Below are 21,949 nucleotides of genomic sequence, written 5' to 3'. Positions count from 1 at the left end.
ATTTCAGTGCCAGGCCTCGTCTGAGCGGCCACTTCACACATATTAAAGCCTTTATTTGCTGTTTGACTTTGTCTGACTGTTTGCTTTTCATTAATCTAGTTAACGCAATTTAGCATTTACAGGTATTGACATAATCTGTTTAAGATATTAAGGCACTTCTGCTCCTTTCCAGTTTCAAGATATAGTATGCAAGATTATTTAAGTGGTCAGAATTTTATATAAAGTAAAAATTAACTTTTTGTAAAAATTCATTTCAGTCCTGACTTGTGTCCACAGCCGCGAAGTTGGCAGATAGTTGCGAGCAAAGTTTTGGGATTTTTCTTTCTATCGCTTTGGCAGAGTGTCTGACTTAGTTTGACAGCAAATGTCCAGACATCTGTCTCTCCTCCGTGCTCTGATGTTGGCCCTGCAGTATGGCACCACACACTTCAGAGATGACAAAGACTCTTGGCTGTGTTTTCCTCCGCTCACTCTGTGAGAGCAATGTAACAATTAGAACCAAGCTCTGGCAGGCCACATGCCCCGGAGCATATGTTGCATTCTCTCTGTTCAAAAAACCAAAGGGCTTCAGTGTAGCTTTTTTGGAAAATTTCAGTGGCATCCCTGCCACCTTTGTCGCATCTGGGTCCTGTAAAAGTAGCACATTCTACTGATGTCTATTCTGAGTGCTGGAGGCAGCGGGGAAGGCTGGAAGACAATTAGAGAGCTATGAAAATGGATCAGCTAAACTTCACTTTAGTTACACATTTCTTTCAGTAGTCTGTCCGAGTCTATTTACCAGGGCTTCCAGCTCCCATGCTGAAACACACATTGCTATGGGCCCGCACCATATGTCCGTATGTGGTTCCAATCAAACAAGGGCATGTGTAAAGCATTACTAAATGTCTTGCAGTTCCATTCATATTAGCATATCTCCTGTTTCAATCTTCTTAAAACATTTAATATAACTTAAGCCGTGTCAAAACCATTTGAATCATCAATTTGAAGTTCTGGCTTTTACTTTTTTCCTGACACTTCACTCTTTTTTCCCCCTCTCACTTTAACACTGAGAAAGTTTTTGCTGAGCAGCACGACGGCCCACAATTCCTCGCCTTTTGTTTCCTGAAACAACTCAGAGAGACGAGCACCCTCCCTCTCTCTCTCTCTCTCTCTCTCTCTCTCTCTCTCTCTCTCTCTCTCTCTCTCTCTCTCTCTCTCTCTCTCTCTGCCTCTCATGTGTTAGTGAGTGGTGTGTGTGCTGCTGCTGTAGTCTGTAACGCGGCTAATGTGACAGTGTGCGCCTGGCATTACCTGGGCTGGATGTTTCAGGAAGTGTGTGAACAGTTGCTCCATAGGGCCACTATTGGCAATTAGGAGAAAAGTAGGCGCTCAGAAAAAAGTGCCTGGGGCCATGTTCCTGCGTCCTGGCAGAAGCTGTCAAATAAAGGATGGATTGGGTGGGAGAGAGCCGGGGTGGGCACGGCCGGGCAAGACCAAACGCTCACAATGGCGCTTGTTTCATTTGTGGAAAAGGGCTCATGATTGACATAGATTAGACAGAGAAAACTGCATTGTTTTGGATTTTTCTCTCGGGAGAGTAGCATTCATTAGGCAACCATGCACACAGCGCAGTAGAAAAAGTTTCAATAGGGAGCTAGCAGCCTCTAAAAGCAACTGCCTCCTGACAGTTGTATGGAGTTGGGCCCATTAGTTGGAACCTGCGATTCAGCCCCTGAGCAGTATAGTGAAAATGAAGAGGGCTGATGTCAACTCCAAGAATTCCCCCTCCTTTTGGAAGGGAAAAAAGGGTCCCCCTTCCCCCTGCCTCGCTGCTCTGTTGGACCCCAGCTGTCAGGAAACAATACCCTCTGCCTGCTCCGACAAACTCATTCCTGAAAATGTTTTTTTTTCTTCCCCTCCTCCCCCCCTCCTCCTATAATGTCTTTTCCATTTTTAACCCACCGCCATCCAAGCTTCCTTCCTCCTTACAAACCCTGAGTGATGAATGAAGTTTTAAAAAATCCAAACCTGAATGCATGACTCCTCCAGTTGGCTTGTTTGTCATCATTTATCCTGCACCAACCATCCTTTGAAAAGCAGACAAAAGCTTCTCGCGTTTATCCTTTAACTGGTTTGGCCGGTCGTTTTTTATTTTACGTGTCAGATGCTATTTCTTGTCTTTTCCATTCATCAGATGTTTGCCTTGGGTGGACGTCATACTGTTTGCAATGCTATGTAAATACAAACCGCATTATACGTGGTGGAACAATAGCAGGGGGATGCGCGGTTAGATTGTGCAATCACCTCTTACGGGAAGAAAATTACAGAGAGTATTCATAATAATTAATACCCTCCCATGCCCATCTTAAATAACGAACTGTGATATCTTTATGTCTCTGCGCTACATGAGCCTGGATGAGCCCAAATATAAGCTATGATATGAAAACCCTTTTAATTAATTTCAAATTGCACCAGGGAGAAAAATCCACATGCATGACAAGCTGCTGTGTCCGGTATTTAAACTGATTCATAAACCAGATGCTTGAGCCGTGCTTGTGGAGCTCTGGCTTCATGCTATGTCCATTGCTGGAGGACCAAAAAAAAAATGCTTGTTGTATCAAGTAGTAAATCACAAAAGCCCTCTCGTGAAGTACACAGTTCTTACTCCATGGCCTACAGTAGCACAGTGAATATGGGGGTGGAAATGTTTGTGAGAAAGAAGAAGAAGTGGGATAGACAATACTTACATAACCCTTTGTGATAACTTTAATACAATAAAATAAAAAATAGTGATTGTGAAAGGAGCAGGGACTATATTTGGGTCAAAAGGGCAAAACTATTTGAGATGAATAGACAGAGGTTTTTGCTGGGAGTCCGCAGCTCAACCTTTCGCTGCACTGTAGATGGGGCTTCCTTCCAGCTGTCTCTTCCCACCCGCTCGGCGATGGGCGCCCACAGCTGGCCTCTTGTTTTTCCTTGACAAACGGCAATTTCACAGTCTTCCACCAGTGCGTTGTGTTCACATCGCTCTCCCTTGCTCTCTCCCGTGCCAGAAACTCACTGTCTGACTCCAGCAGCAATGTGGGTCTCGTACAGGTGTCTGCCTGGAGATCTCTGCGGTCTTGACACCACTCATACCACTTTTGCACGCTCTCGGAAAAAAAAACACTCCACAGTGTTCACTAACAGTAAACATTACAGATGTGTTTTTTTTTTTTTTTTGCAAAAAAAGAGCCTTAGATTTTGCGTCTTGGTCCCTATATTTGGTTTATCTTTTAAATGTTTTTGGTTAAATCCTTTATACGCATGTTTTCTCTGCAGTGTGGATCGTTGTGTGTAATTCTGCCTCCCTTTCTTTCACCCACAGTACCTGCAGATGAAATGGCCTTATTTGGACGTCCCCGGATCTGCAGGACCGAAAGACTCCCGTTCTCCAACACCGGGCCATTTAGTGAGTAGAGAATTACACGCATGCAAAACAAAAAACAGGCACTTTCAGGATCAGAACTCAAAAACTGCAGGTGGAAGTGCGGTTTTGTATCAGAGTTGAGATCGAGAATTTTGAGTGAAGATTTGATCAATATATTATCTTTTTTCCCTGAAACATATCAGATTACTGTTGAGTGTGCGAACGCTGCAGTCAGATATTTTTTTATTCAGGGCATGCGTCACAAAGATTGCACAGTAAAACAGACAACAGACAAAAGAGCACCAGGTTCACACACACCAAATAAGTGAAGCATGGTGCTCAGGGAAAATTCATGAATGTGAACGCCTCACCATTTTCCCTCACTTATTTTGTGCCGCTAATGAGATGTTTCCTCCGGGCTACATCCTAACGGAACATTTATCTAATTATCAGACAAATCATGTAAACTTATTGGGCGAATCAGTGCACTGCCAAGCGTATAAATGCTTTAATCAAACTATCACCATAATGTAGTTATTCACAATAATGAAGTTATCGAGTGCAAGTAAATGCACTGCTTTCCCAGCCATGCATGACCCCCCCCCCCCCACACACACACACACACACATCGCACCGCAAGCCAACTGCTGAACAATCTGTCCGTAGTTTTTTTCACGGCAATAACTCAGACGCCACCATCAATCTCTCAGGTTTGGGCCTCCTTGCCATTTACTGAAGTTTCCCACACAGGTGTGAAATAGTCATCACTATGTGTCTCACTCTAGTTAGACAATGCGGGGCCTGGGCAGACCTGTTTGGTTTGTGGCTTTTTTTCCCGCTGTGGGATGTGTGTGTTCAGGATTGAAAACATTAGATAACACGGAGCCCAGGGGCAGTCTATCTAGCATCTCACCTGCTTGATTGTATCAGGGCGTTTTCTGGTACGGGAAGTCGTGGTGCGTGGAGCAGAAAACCACTGTCTGTCACTTCACTTTAAGAGGTGTTGTCACTCAGCCGATTGACCTTATAAATACTGTATATCCTATCCTGGCGTGATGTGCTTGTTGGGTTTGTGGTTGATTCGCTATTTCCCATAATCTCAGTGATGCACATGACAAGTCCTCATTGTGCACACAGTCAATGGGAAATTGTTGTGGAGGGGGCTGCGTTTGTTCATGGGAATCCAGGACTGACTAAAGGCTCAATGGCAACCAATTAAAGATATTTTATTTGAATAAATGCTGACCCGGCAGTGGCCCTGTGGAATTTTCTGTGCAACACTGCAGCTACTGTGTGACTTGTTGTTAAAGCGGACTGGACAACAATTGTATACAGTCTTTATACAATGTGTAACATTATGAATCCACATTGAAGCGTAATAGAAATAAAGAGAAAATGTCAAAAAAAAACTTAAAAGATTTAATAGCAAAGGAGTATAAAGGAAATGAAAGTGTGTTGACTGAGTTTACTCTCTGCTACGTTTCATGTGGCTGTGGCTTCTCTGTTTTTGTTTGGCCTTCGTTTCTTTGAACGTCGTTAAACCAAGAAAAAGACAACGCAGAGAGATACATTGTAAAAGACTGAGAATGTGAGGGATCGAACGGCTGACATGTTACCCACACTGTCTGAGTAACACGTAGCCTTCACCTTGTTCACTGTGCAATATCTAGATTCCTGAAGATTTGCAAATATTTTCTTTAGCTACTTGCATTTAATAGGTATTTATCTGCACATTGAAACTTATAAATACCCAAGTCAAGTCAATTGTATTTATATAGCCTAATATCATAAATCACAAATTGCCTAAGGGGGCTTTAACATCTGTGTAGCATACGACATCCTGCATCCTTAGACCCCTTAATTCAAGTAACCCCCCCTTACAAGAAAGGCTATACATCTTTGTAAGCATATAGAGGCTTCTTTGTATCTGGAATATACATTGTAATGACAGTAGATGAAATGCAATTTATTATGCTAAAGTTACAATATTCTATCGCAATTGAATGGCACGGCAACTCTAATGAATGGGCATCCCAAGGCCAAACACCTTTTGAATGAAACACTTCAATTGGCAGGACAAGAATATTAGATAACATTATTGTCTTAGAAGCCTCATTGTAACACTTTCATTTTTAAAGCAGCATAAAATGGCTGGGAAGTTCATTGAAAGTGGAACAGCTTTCGGCGTGTGAAATTAAAAAGAGGAAGTCACCCCGCCGTGCTTGATTTAGTGACCTGTGTGACTAGAGGGTCATTGGATGTGTGCTGGTGGGAACGCTCTTCTAATATTGGCTCTACGGTGTTCCCTGGGCACGGACAGATAGAAAGTGAAGCACCCCACCGTGGCCTTACCCCCCACTCTGGGCCAGGAGCCCACATTGGCCCTCTGGTGTGCTGCTGCTGACAGCGAGCCAGGCTGATTATGGGCTCATTACTCCAGTCGAAGAGAGAGACAGAGAGAGAGAGAGAGCGGGAGAGTGGGAGGGGAGGAGAGCAGCAGGCTGTGGCTCCCCAGGCCTGCAGGCTCCCCAGGCCCCCAGCACTGCACTAATGAGAGCGGGGGGAGCGCATGGGCACACACGGGGGGCCAGGGATTACTGCCCAGGGCCTGGAGGAGCCAGAGAGAGAGAGAGAAAGAGAGAGAGAGAGAGAGACCATAGGAGAGGAGAGGAGGTGAGACCCCAGCAGTGAGGCTCCTGTATACGATTCTACTAGCATGTGTTAAAGGTGGAGTCAGCGATTCTGGAGGACGCTTGTTGTCAAAATCACTTATCGTCAAAATCAGTGAATATCTCCTCCTCACAGCACACTACCTGTCACACTACCTGTCACACTACCTGTCACACTACCTGTCACACTACCTGTCCGTACTGTGTGTGTGCGCGCTGAAATTGTCCGGATTATGAGAAAAAGCGATTTTCACAACAAGCGTTCTTCAGAATCGCTGACTCCACCTTGTCGTTTTGTTTACAATGGACCGGCATGGAAATATCCGTCAAAACCTGCTGCTTGTATCGGGCACATCTACACTATGTTTTGTATGATACATGCATGATTTACTATGCAGAATTGTAGTTTACTGATTAGGCTTTTACAGTTTTTTAGGTCAGTTACAGTCCCCTACAAAAGTATTGGAACAGTGAGGCCAATTCCTTGATTTTTGCTGTAGACTGAAAACATTTGGGTTTGACACCAAAATATGAATATGAGACAATAGATCAACATTTCAGCTTCCATTTCTAGGTATTTACATCTGGATCTGATATACAACTGAGAAGATAGCATTATTTGTAAAGGAACACCACATTTTTAGGTGAGCAAAAGTATTGGAACAGATAGACCTAAAATAAATTAAATTGAATAAGACTTAATATTTTGTTGCAAATTATTTTCTTAAAATAACATTGACATCACCAAACTTTTGCATTCTTCTTTTGCGATGATTTTCCAGGCTTTCACCGCAGCCTCTTTCAGTTGCTTTTTGTTTTGAGGGGTTACTCCTCTTTGGCAGGTAAAATGCATTCTCTATAGGATTTAAGTCTGGAGATTGACCTGGCCAGTCTAAAATCTTCCATTTCTTGCCCCTGATTAACTCCTTTGTTGTGTTTTGGGTCATTATCTTGCTGCATCATGAAGGATCTTCCAATCAGTTTGGTTGCATATTTCTTTAAATGGGCAAACAAAATGTTTGTGTAGACTGAGTTAATTTTGCTGTTGCCATCATGTGTTACATCATCAATGAAGAATAATGAGCCCGTTCCAGAAGAAGCCATGCAAGCCCAAGCCATGACATTGCCTCCACCGTGTTTCACAGATGAGCTTGTATGTTTGGGATCATGAGCAGATCCTTTCTTTCTCCAAACTTTAGCCTTTCCATCACTTTGGTAAAGGTTCATCTTGACAACAACACAGTAACACATGATAGCAGCAGCAAAATGAACTTAGAAGTCTACAGAAACATTCTGTCTGCCAATTTAAAGAAATATGCAACCAAACTGATTGGAAGATGCTCCATCATGCAGCAAGATAATGATCCAAAACAACTGCAAAAACAACAAAGGGGTTAATCAGGGGCAAGAAATGGAAAGTTTTAGACTGGCTAAATCAATCTCCAGACATATACCCTATAGAGCATGCATTTGACCTGCTAAAGAGGAGACCGAAGGGAGTAACCCCCCAAAACAAACAGCAACTGAATGAGGCTGCGGTGAAAGCCTGGAAAAGCATCACAGAAGAAGAATGCAAAAGTGTTGTGATGTCAATGGGTCACAGGCTTGATGCAGTTACTGCAAGCGAAGGATTTGTGACAAAATATTAAGTCTTATTAATTTTAATTTATTTTAGGTCTATCTGTTCCAATACTTTTGCTCACCTAAAAATGTGGTGTTCCTTTACAAATAATGCTATCTTCTCAGTTGTGTATCAGATCCAGATGTAAATACCTGGAAATGAAAGCTGAAATGTTGTCTCATATTCATATTTTGGTGTCAAACCCAAATGTTTTCAGTCTACAGCAAAAATAAAGGAATTGGCCTCACCGTTCCAATACTTTTGTAGGGCACTGTATGAGCCTCAGCAGATGAGCAAATCACCACCAGTGGGAGACCGCATGAAGATAATGTTCATATTTAGATTTCTTGGTAAACGAATGACACAATCTCACATTCCTGTGTTTGCCTGCAGAGACCGGTGCAATTACCGTGGCTCGAAACTCGCCACAAAATTTATATTAATTCCTGAAATGTGGAACAAGATAAGAGGGTGTTAAAATATAAATCAGAGCATTCATTGTGCGCACGCAAAAAGTCCTGGGAAAAGGCCATCCTGTCACTGTGCAGATTGGGTCCATAAGGCCTATATGTTAATCGGAGCCTTCTCTGGCCCGAGAGCTTCAATTATTCAACAGACAGGTTTGTTTAGCATTCAGTCGGTGTTGGTATTGCTTTTTGGTGGTAATGGTGGTGGTGGGAGGACTGGGAAGAAGGGAACAAGCCTTTCTGTGAACATACCGCACCCCACCGTGCGCACACACACACACACACACACACACACACACACACACACACACACACACATGCCCCCATATAAGCTCCCGTGTTCAGAGGTCTGCCTCTTCATGAATAATACATCAAAGAATGCTGCAGGGCCAGGTGATGCAGTATGGGGAACTTGTCAGCCCATCAGTAGTGGCCGAGCTGGATCATAGAGGAGAGGAGAGGAGAGGAGAGGAGAGGAGAGGAGAGGAGAGGAGAGGAGAGGAGAGGAGAGGAGAGGAGAGGAGAGGAGAGGAGAGGAGAGGAGAGGAGAGGAGAGGAGAGGAGGAAGCAGTCTGAATCATGTGTGTCTTGCACAGATTCACAGTCATTAACACTCTGCCGATAATGATGTCAAGGCTGCGCTCTTCCCTCTCTGAGGTCGTTCAGTCACTTGCGGTAATTTGTCCACGAGGCCCATTCTCCGTGTCATTACAGACTTACACTGACTGGTACTGTTATTCTGGATTAGAAGGAGCTGTGACTCTCTAATGAGGTAGAACTGTCCATCAGTTACTTGTCAGATAACAGTTGCCAGATATGAGGCTGATCTTCACTGGACATGGACACCAAATGCTTCAATATTGTGTTATTATCTAGAGCAATCAAGCCATGGTGGGACGGGGTCCTGTCCGCGTGTCATAAATCACATCGTCACCCAATTGTTTTAAGTGCATTGAAGTTGCCAGCTCATGGGCAGCGTTCCCCTTGAGAGGTCTTTAGTTGCCCGGGATGTGTCCAGTGCATTCTTCAACTCTTCAGGGCTTTACGACAGTTTAAGTAGACATATTAACTGAGAATAATTTGGAGTTTCTCTCTCTCTCTCTCTCTCTCTCTCTCTCTCTCTCTCTCTCTTCTCTCTCTCTCTCTCTCTCTCTCCCAGAGCCTTACATACACTTGCTTTTGACACATATTCCTTTGACAGACCTTTGACTGTGAGTCCGGTGAGATTTTCTCATTTTGCATTAGGCGGCGAACAACCGGGATCCATCATGAAATCAAAGGCTTCTGGAGGACTGAACTGAATACTGATCTGAGGTCTGCTGCTGCAGTCCTGCTCCTAGGCCACTGCGGAGGCGAGATCCTCTTCACAAATGAAATGAGGAACCGGCGCTTTGATTTTATCCGAATTTCGATAACGAAACAGATTTAGAATGGCAGAACAAGTTTTTCAAGAATGTGGTTATTAGCGTCAGATTTAGCAAGAAAATGTTAAGATAATCTGTCAGTTTTCAAATATTTATCAACCACAAACGTCCCATGGAGATTTTGGCTGTGTTTGTGTCCATATGCGCCCTGTTGATTCCCCCCCCCCCCCCCCCAGCAATATGACGCGGCTCCGCTCTGTATTATTTTAAGCTAGAATATTACTGCCATTGACCCTTTCAGAGGCGATGACCAGACGTAAAGCACATGTCGTGGTGTGATGAATGGCATAGTTTTGGAGCGGTTGATTTTAAAGACATACGACACGGTCAGTCCCCTCTCACGTCCGCTTCCTGTTGCCGTTGACAAACAAGGCTTGGATTTCTCAGCATGCCAGGCATTCTTTTCACCCTGCTTTTTCCCGGAGTTTTGAAAGGCCTCTGAGCCTCCCACCCAGAATCAGCCAGCATAAAGACACACAAAGCTGCCGGGTTATTCAGTTTGTTCTGAGCTCTCTTCCCCATCGACTGTTTGCCTAGTAATTCAATTCAGATGTGCAGGATCCAAAAGCATGTTTGCTTGAATGAAATCCACCCCTCCACCCACATTGACCAAGGCCTATGCTTTTCTTAGCGCCATTCCAAGTTGGACAGCCAGAGCGAGGTACTGCCACCTCTGCCTTTTTAGTTTCAAACCCTCGTTGGAGACAGACATCTTTTTCTCTGTACCGGCTCAGCAATTTTTTGCTGTTGTCCCCCCCGCCCCCCCACCTCTCCCTTTAAACCTTCCAGTAACTATGTCCAATCACCTTACGACCGGTTCTGGGTGTTTTTTTTTACTTTCCTTAGCTGCAGAGGAATGCACCACTGCAGACCTGTTTGCAACAAGCATGCCTATGTAAAGAGCATGGTTTCTGTCCGTTGATGTAGATACCATCTGGTTCCAGGTTGCCCTTTATCAGTCCTATCGCATAGATGTTGTTTATATTTAAAACACGGCTCATGTTCCTTGTGGTTTCCTTATTACACTTTGCTTGTGGATCATGAAACCAGGTGTACGAAGCTGTCATGGGCTGGAGCAATATTACCTCTACACATAAAGCAAGTGAAAGAAAGCATTGATGCATTAGTGTTTGGTTTGAAGTCACGGCAGAGCCATTAGTCTAGTTTTTCAATTTCTGCTCTCAGAGCTCTGGAGAGCTAAATTCATTACTATAGGTTTTTAAAAAATTATGGAGGCTTCTGATTTTTATTGATTTAATGAAAAAATTAAAGAGAAGGATTTTCCTGATGAAGTAGCCACCTTTATTCTTAACAGAGAAACTCGGAACAGTTTTGCATTTTTGCAGCCTGCCTGCGTACTCCATTTTTTCCTCCATATTCTATTGGGCTTCTCAACTGAAAGGCAACCCGGAGTTGAAACTAGTGCCTTCAGACTTAGAATTATGTTTAGAGCCCACATGATTGGTGTATTCCAAGATATGAATAATTGATAGGCATCATTTGAAATTCTCACTGAAGTGCTTCCCAAAATGTGTTGGCACCCAGGTCTAGAGGTCTCGAGCAGCCCCTCACAATATATGGGAAAACTCAGGCATATTGTACATGAAGTAGAACAACAAAGCAAAACTCAAATATACATGACATGTGGGACCTGGGATTTTCGAGCCGGCAAAGTCGACACTATTTCTGACACGAAACCGTTATCAAAGCCTTCTCTGTGTTGTGTCAAATCGTGTGCTGTGCGCATCATCATGTGCATTGACCCTATATGCTCCAAGTCTGGTGAAAAACCAAGAAAGTTCCGAGCAAAAAAGTGATCTTAATATAGCCATGTTTAACACCGGTAAATATTTTCCTCACTCCATCTGCCATTACCCGAATCAAAGCAGGCTTTAGACGTGGGAGAAACCCATTTGCTTTAAGATTTAAAAAGAAGGAAAAAGGTTAGACCTTGCTTTGAAAAAAAAGAAAAAAGCTACAATTTGGAACAATTCTAAGCAGGAGAGTGCATGGACGTCTCAATGCAAACCTTGTTCCCCGGCAGACCACGTTGGAGAGAGACGAGAGGTTGAGAGGGGGGTGGGGAGGGATATTGAAGAAAGGTTAGCTTGGAGGAACAAGACTCCTTTCTCCCCCCCACCCCTCCCCACCCCCACCACTCCTTGACCCTCCCATGTGACAAGTTGAGCCAACAAGTGCTCTATTCAGCCGGGCAGCCAGGGGAAATGACTGCGCGGCTGAGCGATGCCTAATGAAAGTAGAGACGCTGGTTATTATTATTGTCTTCATCATCCTCGTCATAAACGTAAAGGCCTCATCCCAGATCCCAGCAAATATCTTACCCTTTGTTTCAGTGTATGTGATGAATTGTTGAAAATCTTCACCCAACTGAATGTAAAAGGAGGTTTTATCTCAGCACTTTCTGTTCTCCACCGCTATCAGAATTTGTACAGAAGTGTAAGTGTTTTTCTAACATTAAGGGGCCATCCGTACTAGCATAATGTGGCAGTGTAATCCACCCATGGGTGTGGGCTTATTCCCGTCAAGTGAGTGCTGTCAGGCAGAGTGGGGAGATGCTGGCTCCACTTGTTTATGGTTAAGTCAGTTTACCTTATCCGGATGGTGTTTGTTTGTGGCTTGCTGGTGTGACTTTTGTGACTCGGTGGCACCGTTGTTTTTCTTGTTGGAACTGAACAAACAGTTCTCCCCGCAACTAAAAGGCCGTAATGCTCTTGGCATGTGTCTGCAAGGCCTTTTTTAGTGTTCCTTGGTGCCGGTCCAGATTGCATCACAGGGCCGGTCACACGCACAGACCGTGATGTTTACCATGGTGGGCATTCACACTTGATGGCCTGTTTACTCCCTGCCTTTTCATTTGAACAATGGCCAACAGAAATATTGTGCATGTAATATGTCCGTCGTGTATATACAGTATGGTATGGTAACACGCTTGTTTCAGCGACAGGCTATGCAGCTTTGATGGATTACTCTGATTTAAATGTTGTGTGTCACACACTTGTTGCACATTTGTCACTTCCTGTGTCTAAATAATTTTTTCTTCTTCTCTTGTTTTTTTCTTGTTTTTTCAACAGTCCAATAAAGTCCCAGTGGTGCAGCATGCCCACCATGTCCACCCACTGACGCCCCTCATCACCTACAGCAATGAACACTTCTCCCCGGGCACGCCGCCATCACACCTCAGCCCAGAGATCCTCGATCCAAAGACAGGTAAAGTCACAGAGATGGGAGTCGATTGGCTTCACTGTAGATGTTACAGTACAATTCCACATACAAAATTGATTACTTATCTTTAGGATGGATGTAAAAAAAAAATGTTTTGCCTTAATTCAGCCAAAATTCTTTCTTGTCATTTACAATAAATTCAAATAGTGACCATTTGTCACAGTGGGGAAAAGAAACGTCCTCATAAACCAGAAAGTAGCACTCCAATTTTGCAAGAATGAACGCTGGCTAATGAGCTACACAGGGCCATGAAGTGTGTTTAGACACATTTTGACAAAAACAGGCTTTTTTCTACCTTGAAACCTGCCATCTATACTGTAGCTCCCTTTCAAACATACACTCCAAAAATATATTCTGCATGATATTGTCAAGGGAATGGTGAAAAATACTTTCAGAGATTTTAAATGTTGTTTTAGATAACTTTAAAAGCATGTTGCATCAGTGAGTATGTGTACTGCATTTCAAAGCTGATTTTTCTTCCACCCTTGGCACCTGCAGGTATTCCTCGGACACCTCACCCATCAGAGCTCTCCCCATACTACCCCTTGTCTCCCGGCGCTGTTGGTTCGATCGCACACCCTCTGGGCTGGCTCATGCCGCAGTAAGTTAAAAATGTTTATTTTCAGCTGTCTGCGCACAGCAAGATATGTTTTCTTTAAACATGTAACTACTCAACCTGCAGTTAAAGTAGCCTACTGATGTTTTGCGAATTTACTTCAACCATATACAGTTCGAATTTTTTAAAAGTTCAAGTCAAGAAGCTGGAAAATATACGTGCAAAGGACACACTTTTTTTTTTTGTGAAAGCAGCTTTCCATTGTCTGTTGTGTGAGTGCAGGTGCATCCTACCAGAACAATACTATATTTAAACATTTTGAATGTGCCAGGAGGAATTTATGAACATTTATGGGTTTTGCCACGGCTTTTGTAATCAATTGCAACGGCGCTGTTCCACAAGTTGGGGGATTTGAGTTGATGAGTGGAGGATTAGTGCTGGTGGGTTAGCTGTCAGCTGTGTTTTGATCCACCTCACACTGGAGCCCGCGCTCACTCTGTCTCCCTTCTGTCTCTCAGGCAGGGCCAGCCCATGTACTCCATCCCTCCGGGGGGATTCCGTCACTCCTATCCAGCGCTCGCAATGAATGCATCCATGTCCAGGTGAGCGGATCAAGTTCAGCAACACCCCCCACCCCCACCCCCTCCCAATGGGAGACACCCAATATCTGCTGCTTCTATGTCATGCTTTAATCACATTTACTCCTGCTCTCTTTGCCAGCCTTTTTTGAAACGGCAGGTCTGCAATTGTAAACTGGTTGGACAAACTTTGACAGAAAATATCAGAAATGTAATGTCAAAAAACACACACTTTCTACTTGGGACAAACATCAGATCACAGATAGTCAGCGGGTGTCAGGACTACAAAGGGATTTAAGGCCTAAATCTACGGACAAGTTCAGCTTCTTAAATAGAGCAAACGCATTATTGGCATTCAGAACTCCTCTCCTGTCTTTCCTCTCAAGAGCTAAACTTCTGTGGTCAGGCCAATGTTCTGAGCCACTCCGCTCCACAATCCACGCACACGCTTACACACACACACACACACACACACACACACACACTGCAGAGATGAAAGGGCTGAGAATCGATTAGGACAAATCAAAGCTCATCTGAACCTACACGTCCCATCAGACTTAACTCTCTCGCCCTCGTTCAAAATTGGAGAGATTTGTTGCGAGCCTTCCGGTGTTAGTATGTGAGGAAATATTAAGAACAGCCTCTGCGATCGATAGCATGTGTAGCCCCATGCAGAGACGGACTCACAACAATTATAACATACCCCAAATAAAAAATGTTATACCACTAAATTCACCTGGTTTAGGCTGCCAAATGTTGCAACATTCCACACAATTGCACAGCTTACAGCGGGCTGTCTAAATCAACGAGCGAAAAGAAGCTCATTACATCTAATATTTCTGACATTATTTGTTGTGAGTCAATTAATAATGTTTGCATTGTGATTATGAAGTGAAAATTAAGCAGATAAGGATTCAAGTAAGAATGCAACTTTCTGGCAACCCTGTAGGCTGCATAATACGACTGCATTGCGTGAGTGCCAATGGGAGCATTATTTTCAAAAAGTGGAGCTTGACTGTATGCCATCACTTGGAGCAGCTCTGAGTAACTCATGAGGGACCAAGTGGGATGTTTACAGATAAAGTGTGTATAGGTTTAATACCAAGGGAAAGATATGGCAACTCCTTGTTTATACAGCATAAATGATTAAGTGTTTTGAAGAAAAAACGGGAAAATAAAGCAAAATATAATTTATTTATATATTCTATTAGACTTCATGTAGTATCATGCATTTTTTATTCAGTTAGATCGAAACAACCTTTAAACTGTGTTTCTCTGGACTCAAGTGTGCTTGTGTTTGGTAGAAATCCTCCTGTGTCGCAGTAAGTTCACATTGAGTGCATCACAAGGCCGCATTGTGCATCGTCTCTCATGACATATGTGTGTGATTTGTTAAACTAGTGAAAATAGAGGTCTTTTCCAAATAAACATGACCTCAATGGTGTGATAGAGGGTTGTGGACCTTCATTTCCACCCGTTGTTCCTTACAATGCTTCATTGTATTAACAATTGGAAATCAAGAGTGGGACTCTGTGAAGGTGTTCTGTGTGGACGGCTGTCAGAACACTCTCCTCGGTCTGGAACGTGGTAAGGAAAGTGGTTTCAGGTGTCACGGCCATGCTGTCACCATGGTAACAACACACTCCACTTTTCTCCAGCCATTTGCTGAATAAAGGGCCTTTTGAAGAAGTCTCTATTTGAGCAAAAAAAAGCAAGCATTGCCCTCATTGTGTGTGTAAATTTAGTCTAGACGGACGCAGTGGGCACGGTGAATTTACCCGCGGGCTAAGGCAGGGCATTTTATGTGCCAAGTTAACTGAACCTTTTTCCCGTCGGGTTAACAGAGGTCCCCTGTTAAAGCAGGCCATTAAAATGTTGCCTCCTTTTGCCCCCTTCAGCTTGGTGTCCAGCCGTTTCTCTCCTCACATGGTGAGCCCGCCTCCACACATGCACCAGACTGGCATTCCCCATCCCGCCATCGTCTCCCCAGCCATCAAACAGGAGCCCAGCCATGACCACATCAGCCCCTCAATGCATGCGTAAGAACACATTCATATCAGTCTTTTAGCTGTTTTAACTTTAATTTGGTATTATTCACCAACACCTGTCTCCTGTTCACCCTTTATTAACAGCAGTTGTTATGGTATTAGCAGGAAATCACCCGTTCCTCCCAAGAAAGAAGAGGACAAGAGGCCTCACATCAAGAAACCTCTGAATGCTTTCATGCTGTATATGAAGGAGATGAGAGCCAAAGTAGTGGCAGAGTGCACTCTGAAAGAAAGCGCTGCCATCAACCAGATCCTTGGAAGACGGGTAAGTAGCACGGACAAAGAGTTTCTAACTATATGTACGGTATATGTATGTGTGTGATTTTAACAAGCCTTTGATATATTGTGTCTTATTTTTCACAGTGGCACTCCCTGTCAAGAGAGGAACAAGCCAAATACTATGAGCTGGCCAGAAAAGAGAGGCAACTCCACTCTCAGCTCTATCCAGGATGGTCAGCACGAGATAACTACGTGAGTAGCACATTTCAATCAGCAGCTCCTACATTGTACAGGAAGTTAGAAAAAGCAATGACGAGATTCAGTCAAATGTGACTGTACCACACAAACAATCAACCACTCTTGTTCTTATGAACTGAATATGCTGTGGTGGTTTACTTTCAATATGAAAAGCAGTTTTTTGACAGTTTTGTTTTATGTGTGCAGGGAAAGCGGAAAAAGAGGAAGAGAGACAACAAACCTGACTCAAAACCAGAAGGTAAGGGGGCCTTTTCTTCCTGACCGTTTTCATTCGTTCCTTCACGAATTGTAGAAACTACAAGCGAGGGCTTTATTTATCTGCAACACTGCACCTTTATTATTTGTATCTTGCGATTTTTATGCACGGATCCCTTTCTTTACTAACACTCACTAACTTCTCTCCCGGCTTCAACACTTCTGACAAGCAGCTTATGAGCTTCAGTGCTAATACTGGCAGGTATGTCTGCTGTTGTGCAACCTGGTGAACATTGCCCATAACAAGAGCGCTTTCCACACTTCATTGTAATGTAGTCATAATCTTTTTTTTTTGCGTCATTAATGCATACCATCTGAATATGTTCTATTTATGAATATGCACTCTTTCTGTTCTTATGCATTTCCAAACTTATTTGAACACGCCATGTTTCAGCGCTTTCACCTCCACCAATCACCAAATTATTATTTTTTAAATTGTTCGCTTCTGTCACGGGCATTCATTGAGGGACATGAACCAGATTTAAAGCCAGCCAGCAGATCCATAATTCAGCTTCTTCCCTTTTCTCCATTTTTGCTTCTCCCCCAGACTTCTCGATAAGGAACAAGAAGCAGTGCGTGCAGTACATGCCCTCGGAGAAGATGTGTGACAGCCCCGCGTCGTCTCACGGCAGCATGCTGGACTCACCGGCCACCCCCTCTGCATCCCTGGCTTCCCCGGCTGCTCCTGCCGCCACTCACTCTGAGCAGGCCCAACCTCTGTCGCTCACCACCAAACCAGAGGGACGCATGCACCACCACCACTTCTCCCTAGCAGGCAAGGCCTCTGGATCCACCTCCTCCATCCACATTGGTACTTCAGGTAGCCAGTCGACCACGCCCATCCTCAGCCGGCCAATCCCCTTCAGCTCCCTGCACCCCTCCATGCTCTCCCCGCCGTCCCCTTTCCATCAGGCGGCCCTTCACTCCCATCATGCCATGTTCCAGTCGCAGCCCCTCTCCCTGGTTACCAAGCAAAGCCAATGAATCCACAAAAAGGCAATTTCTTTTGCTCCCATGTTATTGTGCTGTATATTGCTTTTTTCTTTTTAATAGGTATTAGAACAAACTTTTTTTCTAAATAATGAAAAGGAAAGAAATATTATTGGTCAATATTTGACTGTTTCCTTTTCTACATCTCTCAATGAAAAACAAAATGTATTTTTTTGTAAAGTTTACCGCAGAACTGGTTTCTTTTCGATGCATTTATCCAATGACCCTCTTGTATAAAAAAGAACCAATGTACATAACGTTTCTTTATAAAAAACAAACAAAAAGGAACAAAAAACATGTTTTTTTTCTAGCCAAAACCTGATTAATGTTAGTATTAAGTTTAAGTCATAGTACTGGCCAATAATTGCAGCCTCCCACCCCCTCCCCCCCTTTTCAATTCACGAGTGTGTGCCCCCTTCTTTGACATGTTAAATAAACATTTGAAATTGTTTCTTAAAATAAATGTCTCCTTGTCTTTCATCAGCCCGTGTTTTTGTCATTTTATGAGGAGAGGTTCCTTTAACAGGGTTATGCGGTTTGGATTAATGTTCTCATAATGGTGACCACAGTGCATAACAAGTTGACAAATGCCCTTCGTAGGTGTGGCGAATGTATATTTAACGAGCAGTATGATTTTATAACAGCCACACAATGAATACAAGTCCATAGCACACCTGCCATATTTCTTTTAGTGTTGTGTTATGCTTTAGTATAAAACATGGAACGTCTTGTGTTTGGTGGAGAGGAGTTCAATGTTTAATAAAGAAGAATTAGGCTAACCACACTGGAAAATGAGTGGCTGAACCAAGGTAACACAATTTGAGAGCCCAAAATAAATACAAATTAAAAAAAATAGACATCTGCTCCTTCTCAGAGTATACCGCCACACAACAATGACAGAAAAGCAGGTCAGCCCCGTCCCACATCACCGAACCCTGCTTGGGTTCCATGCTCCTCTTGCACTTTTACTGCATCTTTATTCACCGTTTGGCACACTGCTTAGGCTTTAATTAACTCAGAGGTAATGCGATGGAGCCCTTGGGACCTCATTAGGCATTTCAATTACAGAAAAATACACAAGGTAGGGTACAGTTTTTGGTGGCTTTGGAGATGAGGAGTAGTGCCAGGGATAGACCAATTATGTCAGATTTGTGGGGGGGGGGGGGGGGGGGGGTAATAGACAGCACCATCAGGCACATTGGACCCACAGAGCAGTGGTGGGTTCATTGATTTAAAATTTTATTATTTTGATGCTTCATAAATGATCAAGGCGTTCATCTAACAATAAATTATCTACGACTGTTCTGAGGTTGACCGATTTACTGAGCAGATATTTTTTTTAATCATCAATTTAGGATCTGTTTTTGCCTTTGTGTCCCCCCCCCCCCCCCCCTCCATGGTAGAGGCACCATGTCAAGCGTCCCCCGCTATGTTTTAAGCAATCATTAGCCATAATAAGTCGTTGCTTGCCGTTCCATCTTACATCATTCCAGACACAAACCACAGTCACTGGTGCCACGGCTGCCTACTCTGAGCCACTCCACCGATCCGTCAGTGAAATTACAGGTAATGAGTTGTCAGAAAAGCCAGCAAATCTGTCTACTCAAGGCCATAGATCCTGTGCAGTGTTCAATTCTCCTTAGACAGTACCCCTTATTATGAAACTCAGTCCCCAAGTGAATGACTTCAGATGTGCTGGTTACAATAGGTTGTTCTTTTATTAAACACATTTCCATATCTGTGCTACTGCCTACTTATTTTTTATGTATTTTTTTTTCAAATTTCCCATAAGTTTTATTATATTGACTTGACGGAACTCTTGAGAAATTCATTAGAACGTGATTATAACATAAAAATGTGTTTTTTGTTGTTGAAGAATAGGCTTTTTTTTGGCTCAACATATTTATTTTAAATTGAATGAATGGTAGGTTATCTATAAATTCCCATGCTCTGCACAAAATGTAATACACCGCTGTTTATCTCAAATAACATATCTGGTTGCTGCTCCACTCAACATCTGCCATGTAAGCACGAGGTCAGATTTAATACATGTTAATTTTTGCTCATTAAATTCTTCCAATCTCCTGCCAAGGTTTTCTTTTTTGGGCCTTCCTTTGATCTTTAATTTATTCCAGGTTAACCCTTTGATAGTTCACATGTGTAGTAATGTTGAACTAAGAACTGTAAATAATAATAAACTGTAAAAAAGAAAAATTGTTTTAAATAAAATAAAATGCAGCACATTAAATAAAACAACAGGCGCAAACACCCAGCGGCACAATTTAGTCTATACACACAAAACAACGAGGGCTGACCCTGATAAATTCACATCATTGTGTTCCTTTACATTGAGAATAGGAAAAGTATGATCCGAGATCTCCCAATCGATTCATGACCTTTTATTCCCATTAATGACAGGATGCTGGGCATGCTTCACATGTGGGATCTCAAAGTGATATTAATTGATTGTTTCTATAGCATTCACCCAGCTTATCTCTCAGCTGGTGCCTTTGTGTAGATAGGTATGGCTGGCTGTGAGCTTAAGAACCCTCCTCAATGTATTATTCATACCCGTTTGACCTTAAAGATGGAAATGCAAACGAGGATCAAGAATGAGAGGGATCGTCACACTTTTCAAATGTCAAATAGCCTGCAACAATTAAGACATATTCATTACAAGAGCCCACAGGCACCCCCACACCCAGCTGAGATGTAAAACACCCTCCAATTAACGTTTTGATGATTCTCATCTTTAAAACTACTGCACACCTTCAATTGTAATCCCTATAATAATGCTGTATAATACTTTTGGTGCTCAGCTTCATTTTTAGTTATAAAATATAATGGTATTTTACTTTCATAATTCAAACAATTGAAGCTAGAATAACTTACTATAAGATATTAATCTTTTATCCCCCAATCCTGCTTGGATGATTTATTTTACAATAATGGGTTGATAGCTTTCGCAACCCCCCCACAATCACTCCTATAAAGTAGGTGTCATGATAGGCTTTTGTCAAGTTCTTCTAAAATAGCTCTGTACATCAACACTGCCATCTGCTGATATAGTCAAACAATGACACCTGATGTGGAGTCAATAGCCCCATCATGTCACGCTCAAACCCATGGGTGGCAGTAATACCACAAATGTTTTCTACCCCAATCCTATGCTACTGTCTGTATACTGTATATATATTTTATGTGTATATATATATATATATATATATATATATATATATATATATATATATATATATATATATATATATATATATATATATATATATATATATATATATATATATATATATATATATATATATATATATATATATATATATATATATATATATATATATATATATATATATATATATATATATATATATATATAGGCCTATGATAAACATAATATTGCATTTTTCATCAGTTTAGTCTTTGCCTTTACAGGTCAGCTCACTTGAGAACATTGGGATGATGTAGGCCTGACAAACAGCAGCAACTGTATCCAGGTGTGACCTAAGATTTGGTCTCCCCTTGTCTTCACATGCGCCGTTTAAATAAAGTTAAAATAATGCAGCCATACTAAATTATGTCGTATCCTCTCCACTGAATGTCTGTCCATGACCAAAACACAAAGAGCACAAGTTAACTAGCTCATATCACTTCCTCTGTGATACTTGTGGTTCCTCATAGATTAAAGTGCGAATGGCATTTTTTGGAAAGGGGAAGGGAAGCCTTTACATTCCTGGTTTCAAACAAGAACTGACAACAGCATTCTGATAACACGTTGGTGGCTAGATACACTCACCTCAATGATCATTTACAAAGCATGACATGACATTGGTTATAACTGCTGATAGCCTACTATTGATATATCAGGCAGTAGCTTGTCAACTACCTTCATTTTGTAGCAAACTTTTGACGTACATAATTGGGATTGGTTGTGTTTGTAACACCTGCCTGGTGGGGAACTTTCTAGATTAGGCTATAATGCGAGAGCTGCACCACCAAACAACCTTATTTTGGCTTTAAATTACAGTGAATTTGCGCATTTACATATGACTGTAAACATGAACGTTTAGTTTAAATTTGAACTGTTTTAACCAACAACATTAAAAGTTTCATTTTATTGTAGAAGCTCAATAGGCCTACTACATTCACATAGGCCTAGACCTTCTCCCATTGTTCTCAGTGACACATCACACGTCTTAACCATAGTAACAGATAGCC

At 42.4% G+C, this 21,949-nt stretch overlaps 1 protein-coding gene across 4 annotated transcripts in view; it reads left to right on the top strand.

Annotated features, from left to right (window-relative positions):
• Positions 1 to 18,161, top strand: part of tcf7l1b (transcription factor 7 like 1b) — a 34,430-nt gene extending 16,269 nt beyond the window's left edge. Inside the window, exons 4-12 of one of the 4 annotated variants that reach the window (XM_080038342.1) lie at positions 3,347 to 3,430; positions 12,662 to 12,797; positions 13,311 to 13,413; positions 13,887 to 13,970; positions 15,845 to 15,985; positions 16,100 to 16,259; positions 16,358 to 16,465; positions 16,658 to 16,709; positions 17,274 to 18,161. In XM_080038342.1, coding sequence (XP_079894468.1) covers positions 3,347 to 3,430; positions 12,662 to 12,797; positions 13,311 to 13,413; positions 13,887 to 13,970; positions 15,845 to 15,985; positions 16,100 to 16,259; positions 16,358 to 16,465; positions 16,658 to 16,709; positions 17,274 to 17,710 — 1,305 coding nt within the window. In that variant the 3' untranslated portion in view covers positions 17,711 to 18,161. Of the gene's footprint in view, positions 1 to 3,346; positions 3,431 to 12,661; positions 12,798 to 13,310; positions 13,414 to 13,886; positions 13,971 to 15,844; positions 15,986 to 16,078; positions 16,260 to 16,357; positions 16,466 to 16,657; positions 16,710 to 17,273 lie in introns of all 4 variants that reach the window. The other 3 variants (XM_080038341.1, XM_080038340.1, XM_080038339.1) reach the window with 3 other exon arrangements.
• Positions 18,162 to 21,949: the final 3,788 nt, after the last annotated feature.

The sequence above is a fragment of the Ammodytes marinus genome (assembly GCF_949987685.1).
Source record: "Ammodytes marinus genome assembly, chromosome: 2".
In the NCBI taxonomy this organism is placed as follows: Eukaryota; Metazoa; Chordata; class Actinopteri; order Uranoscopiformes; family Ammodytidae; genus Ammodytes; species Ammodytes marinus.
This window is presented reverse-complemented; position numbering and strand designations above follow the sequence as displayed.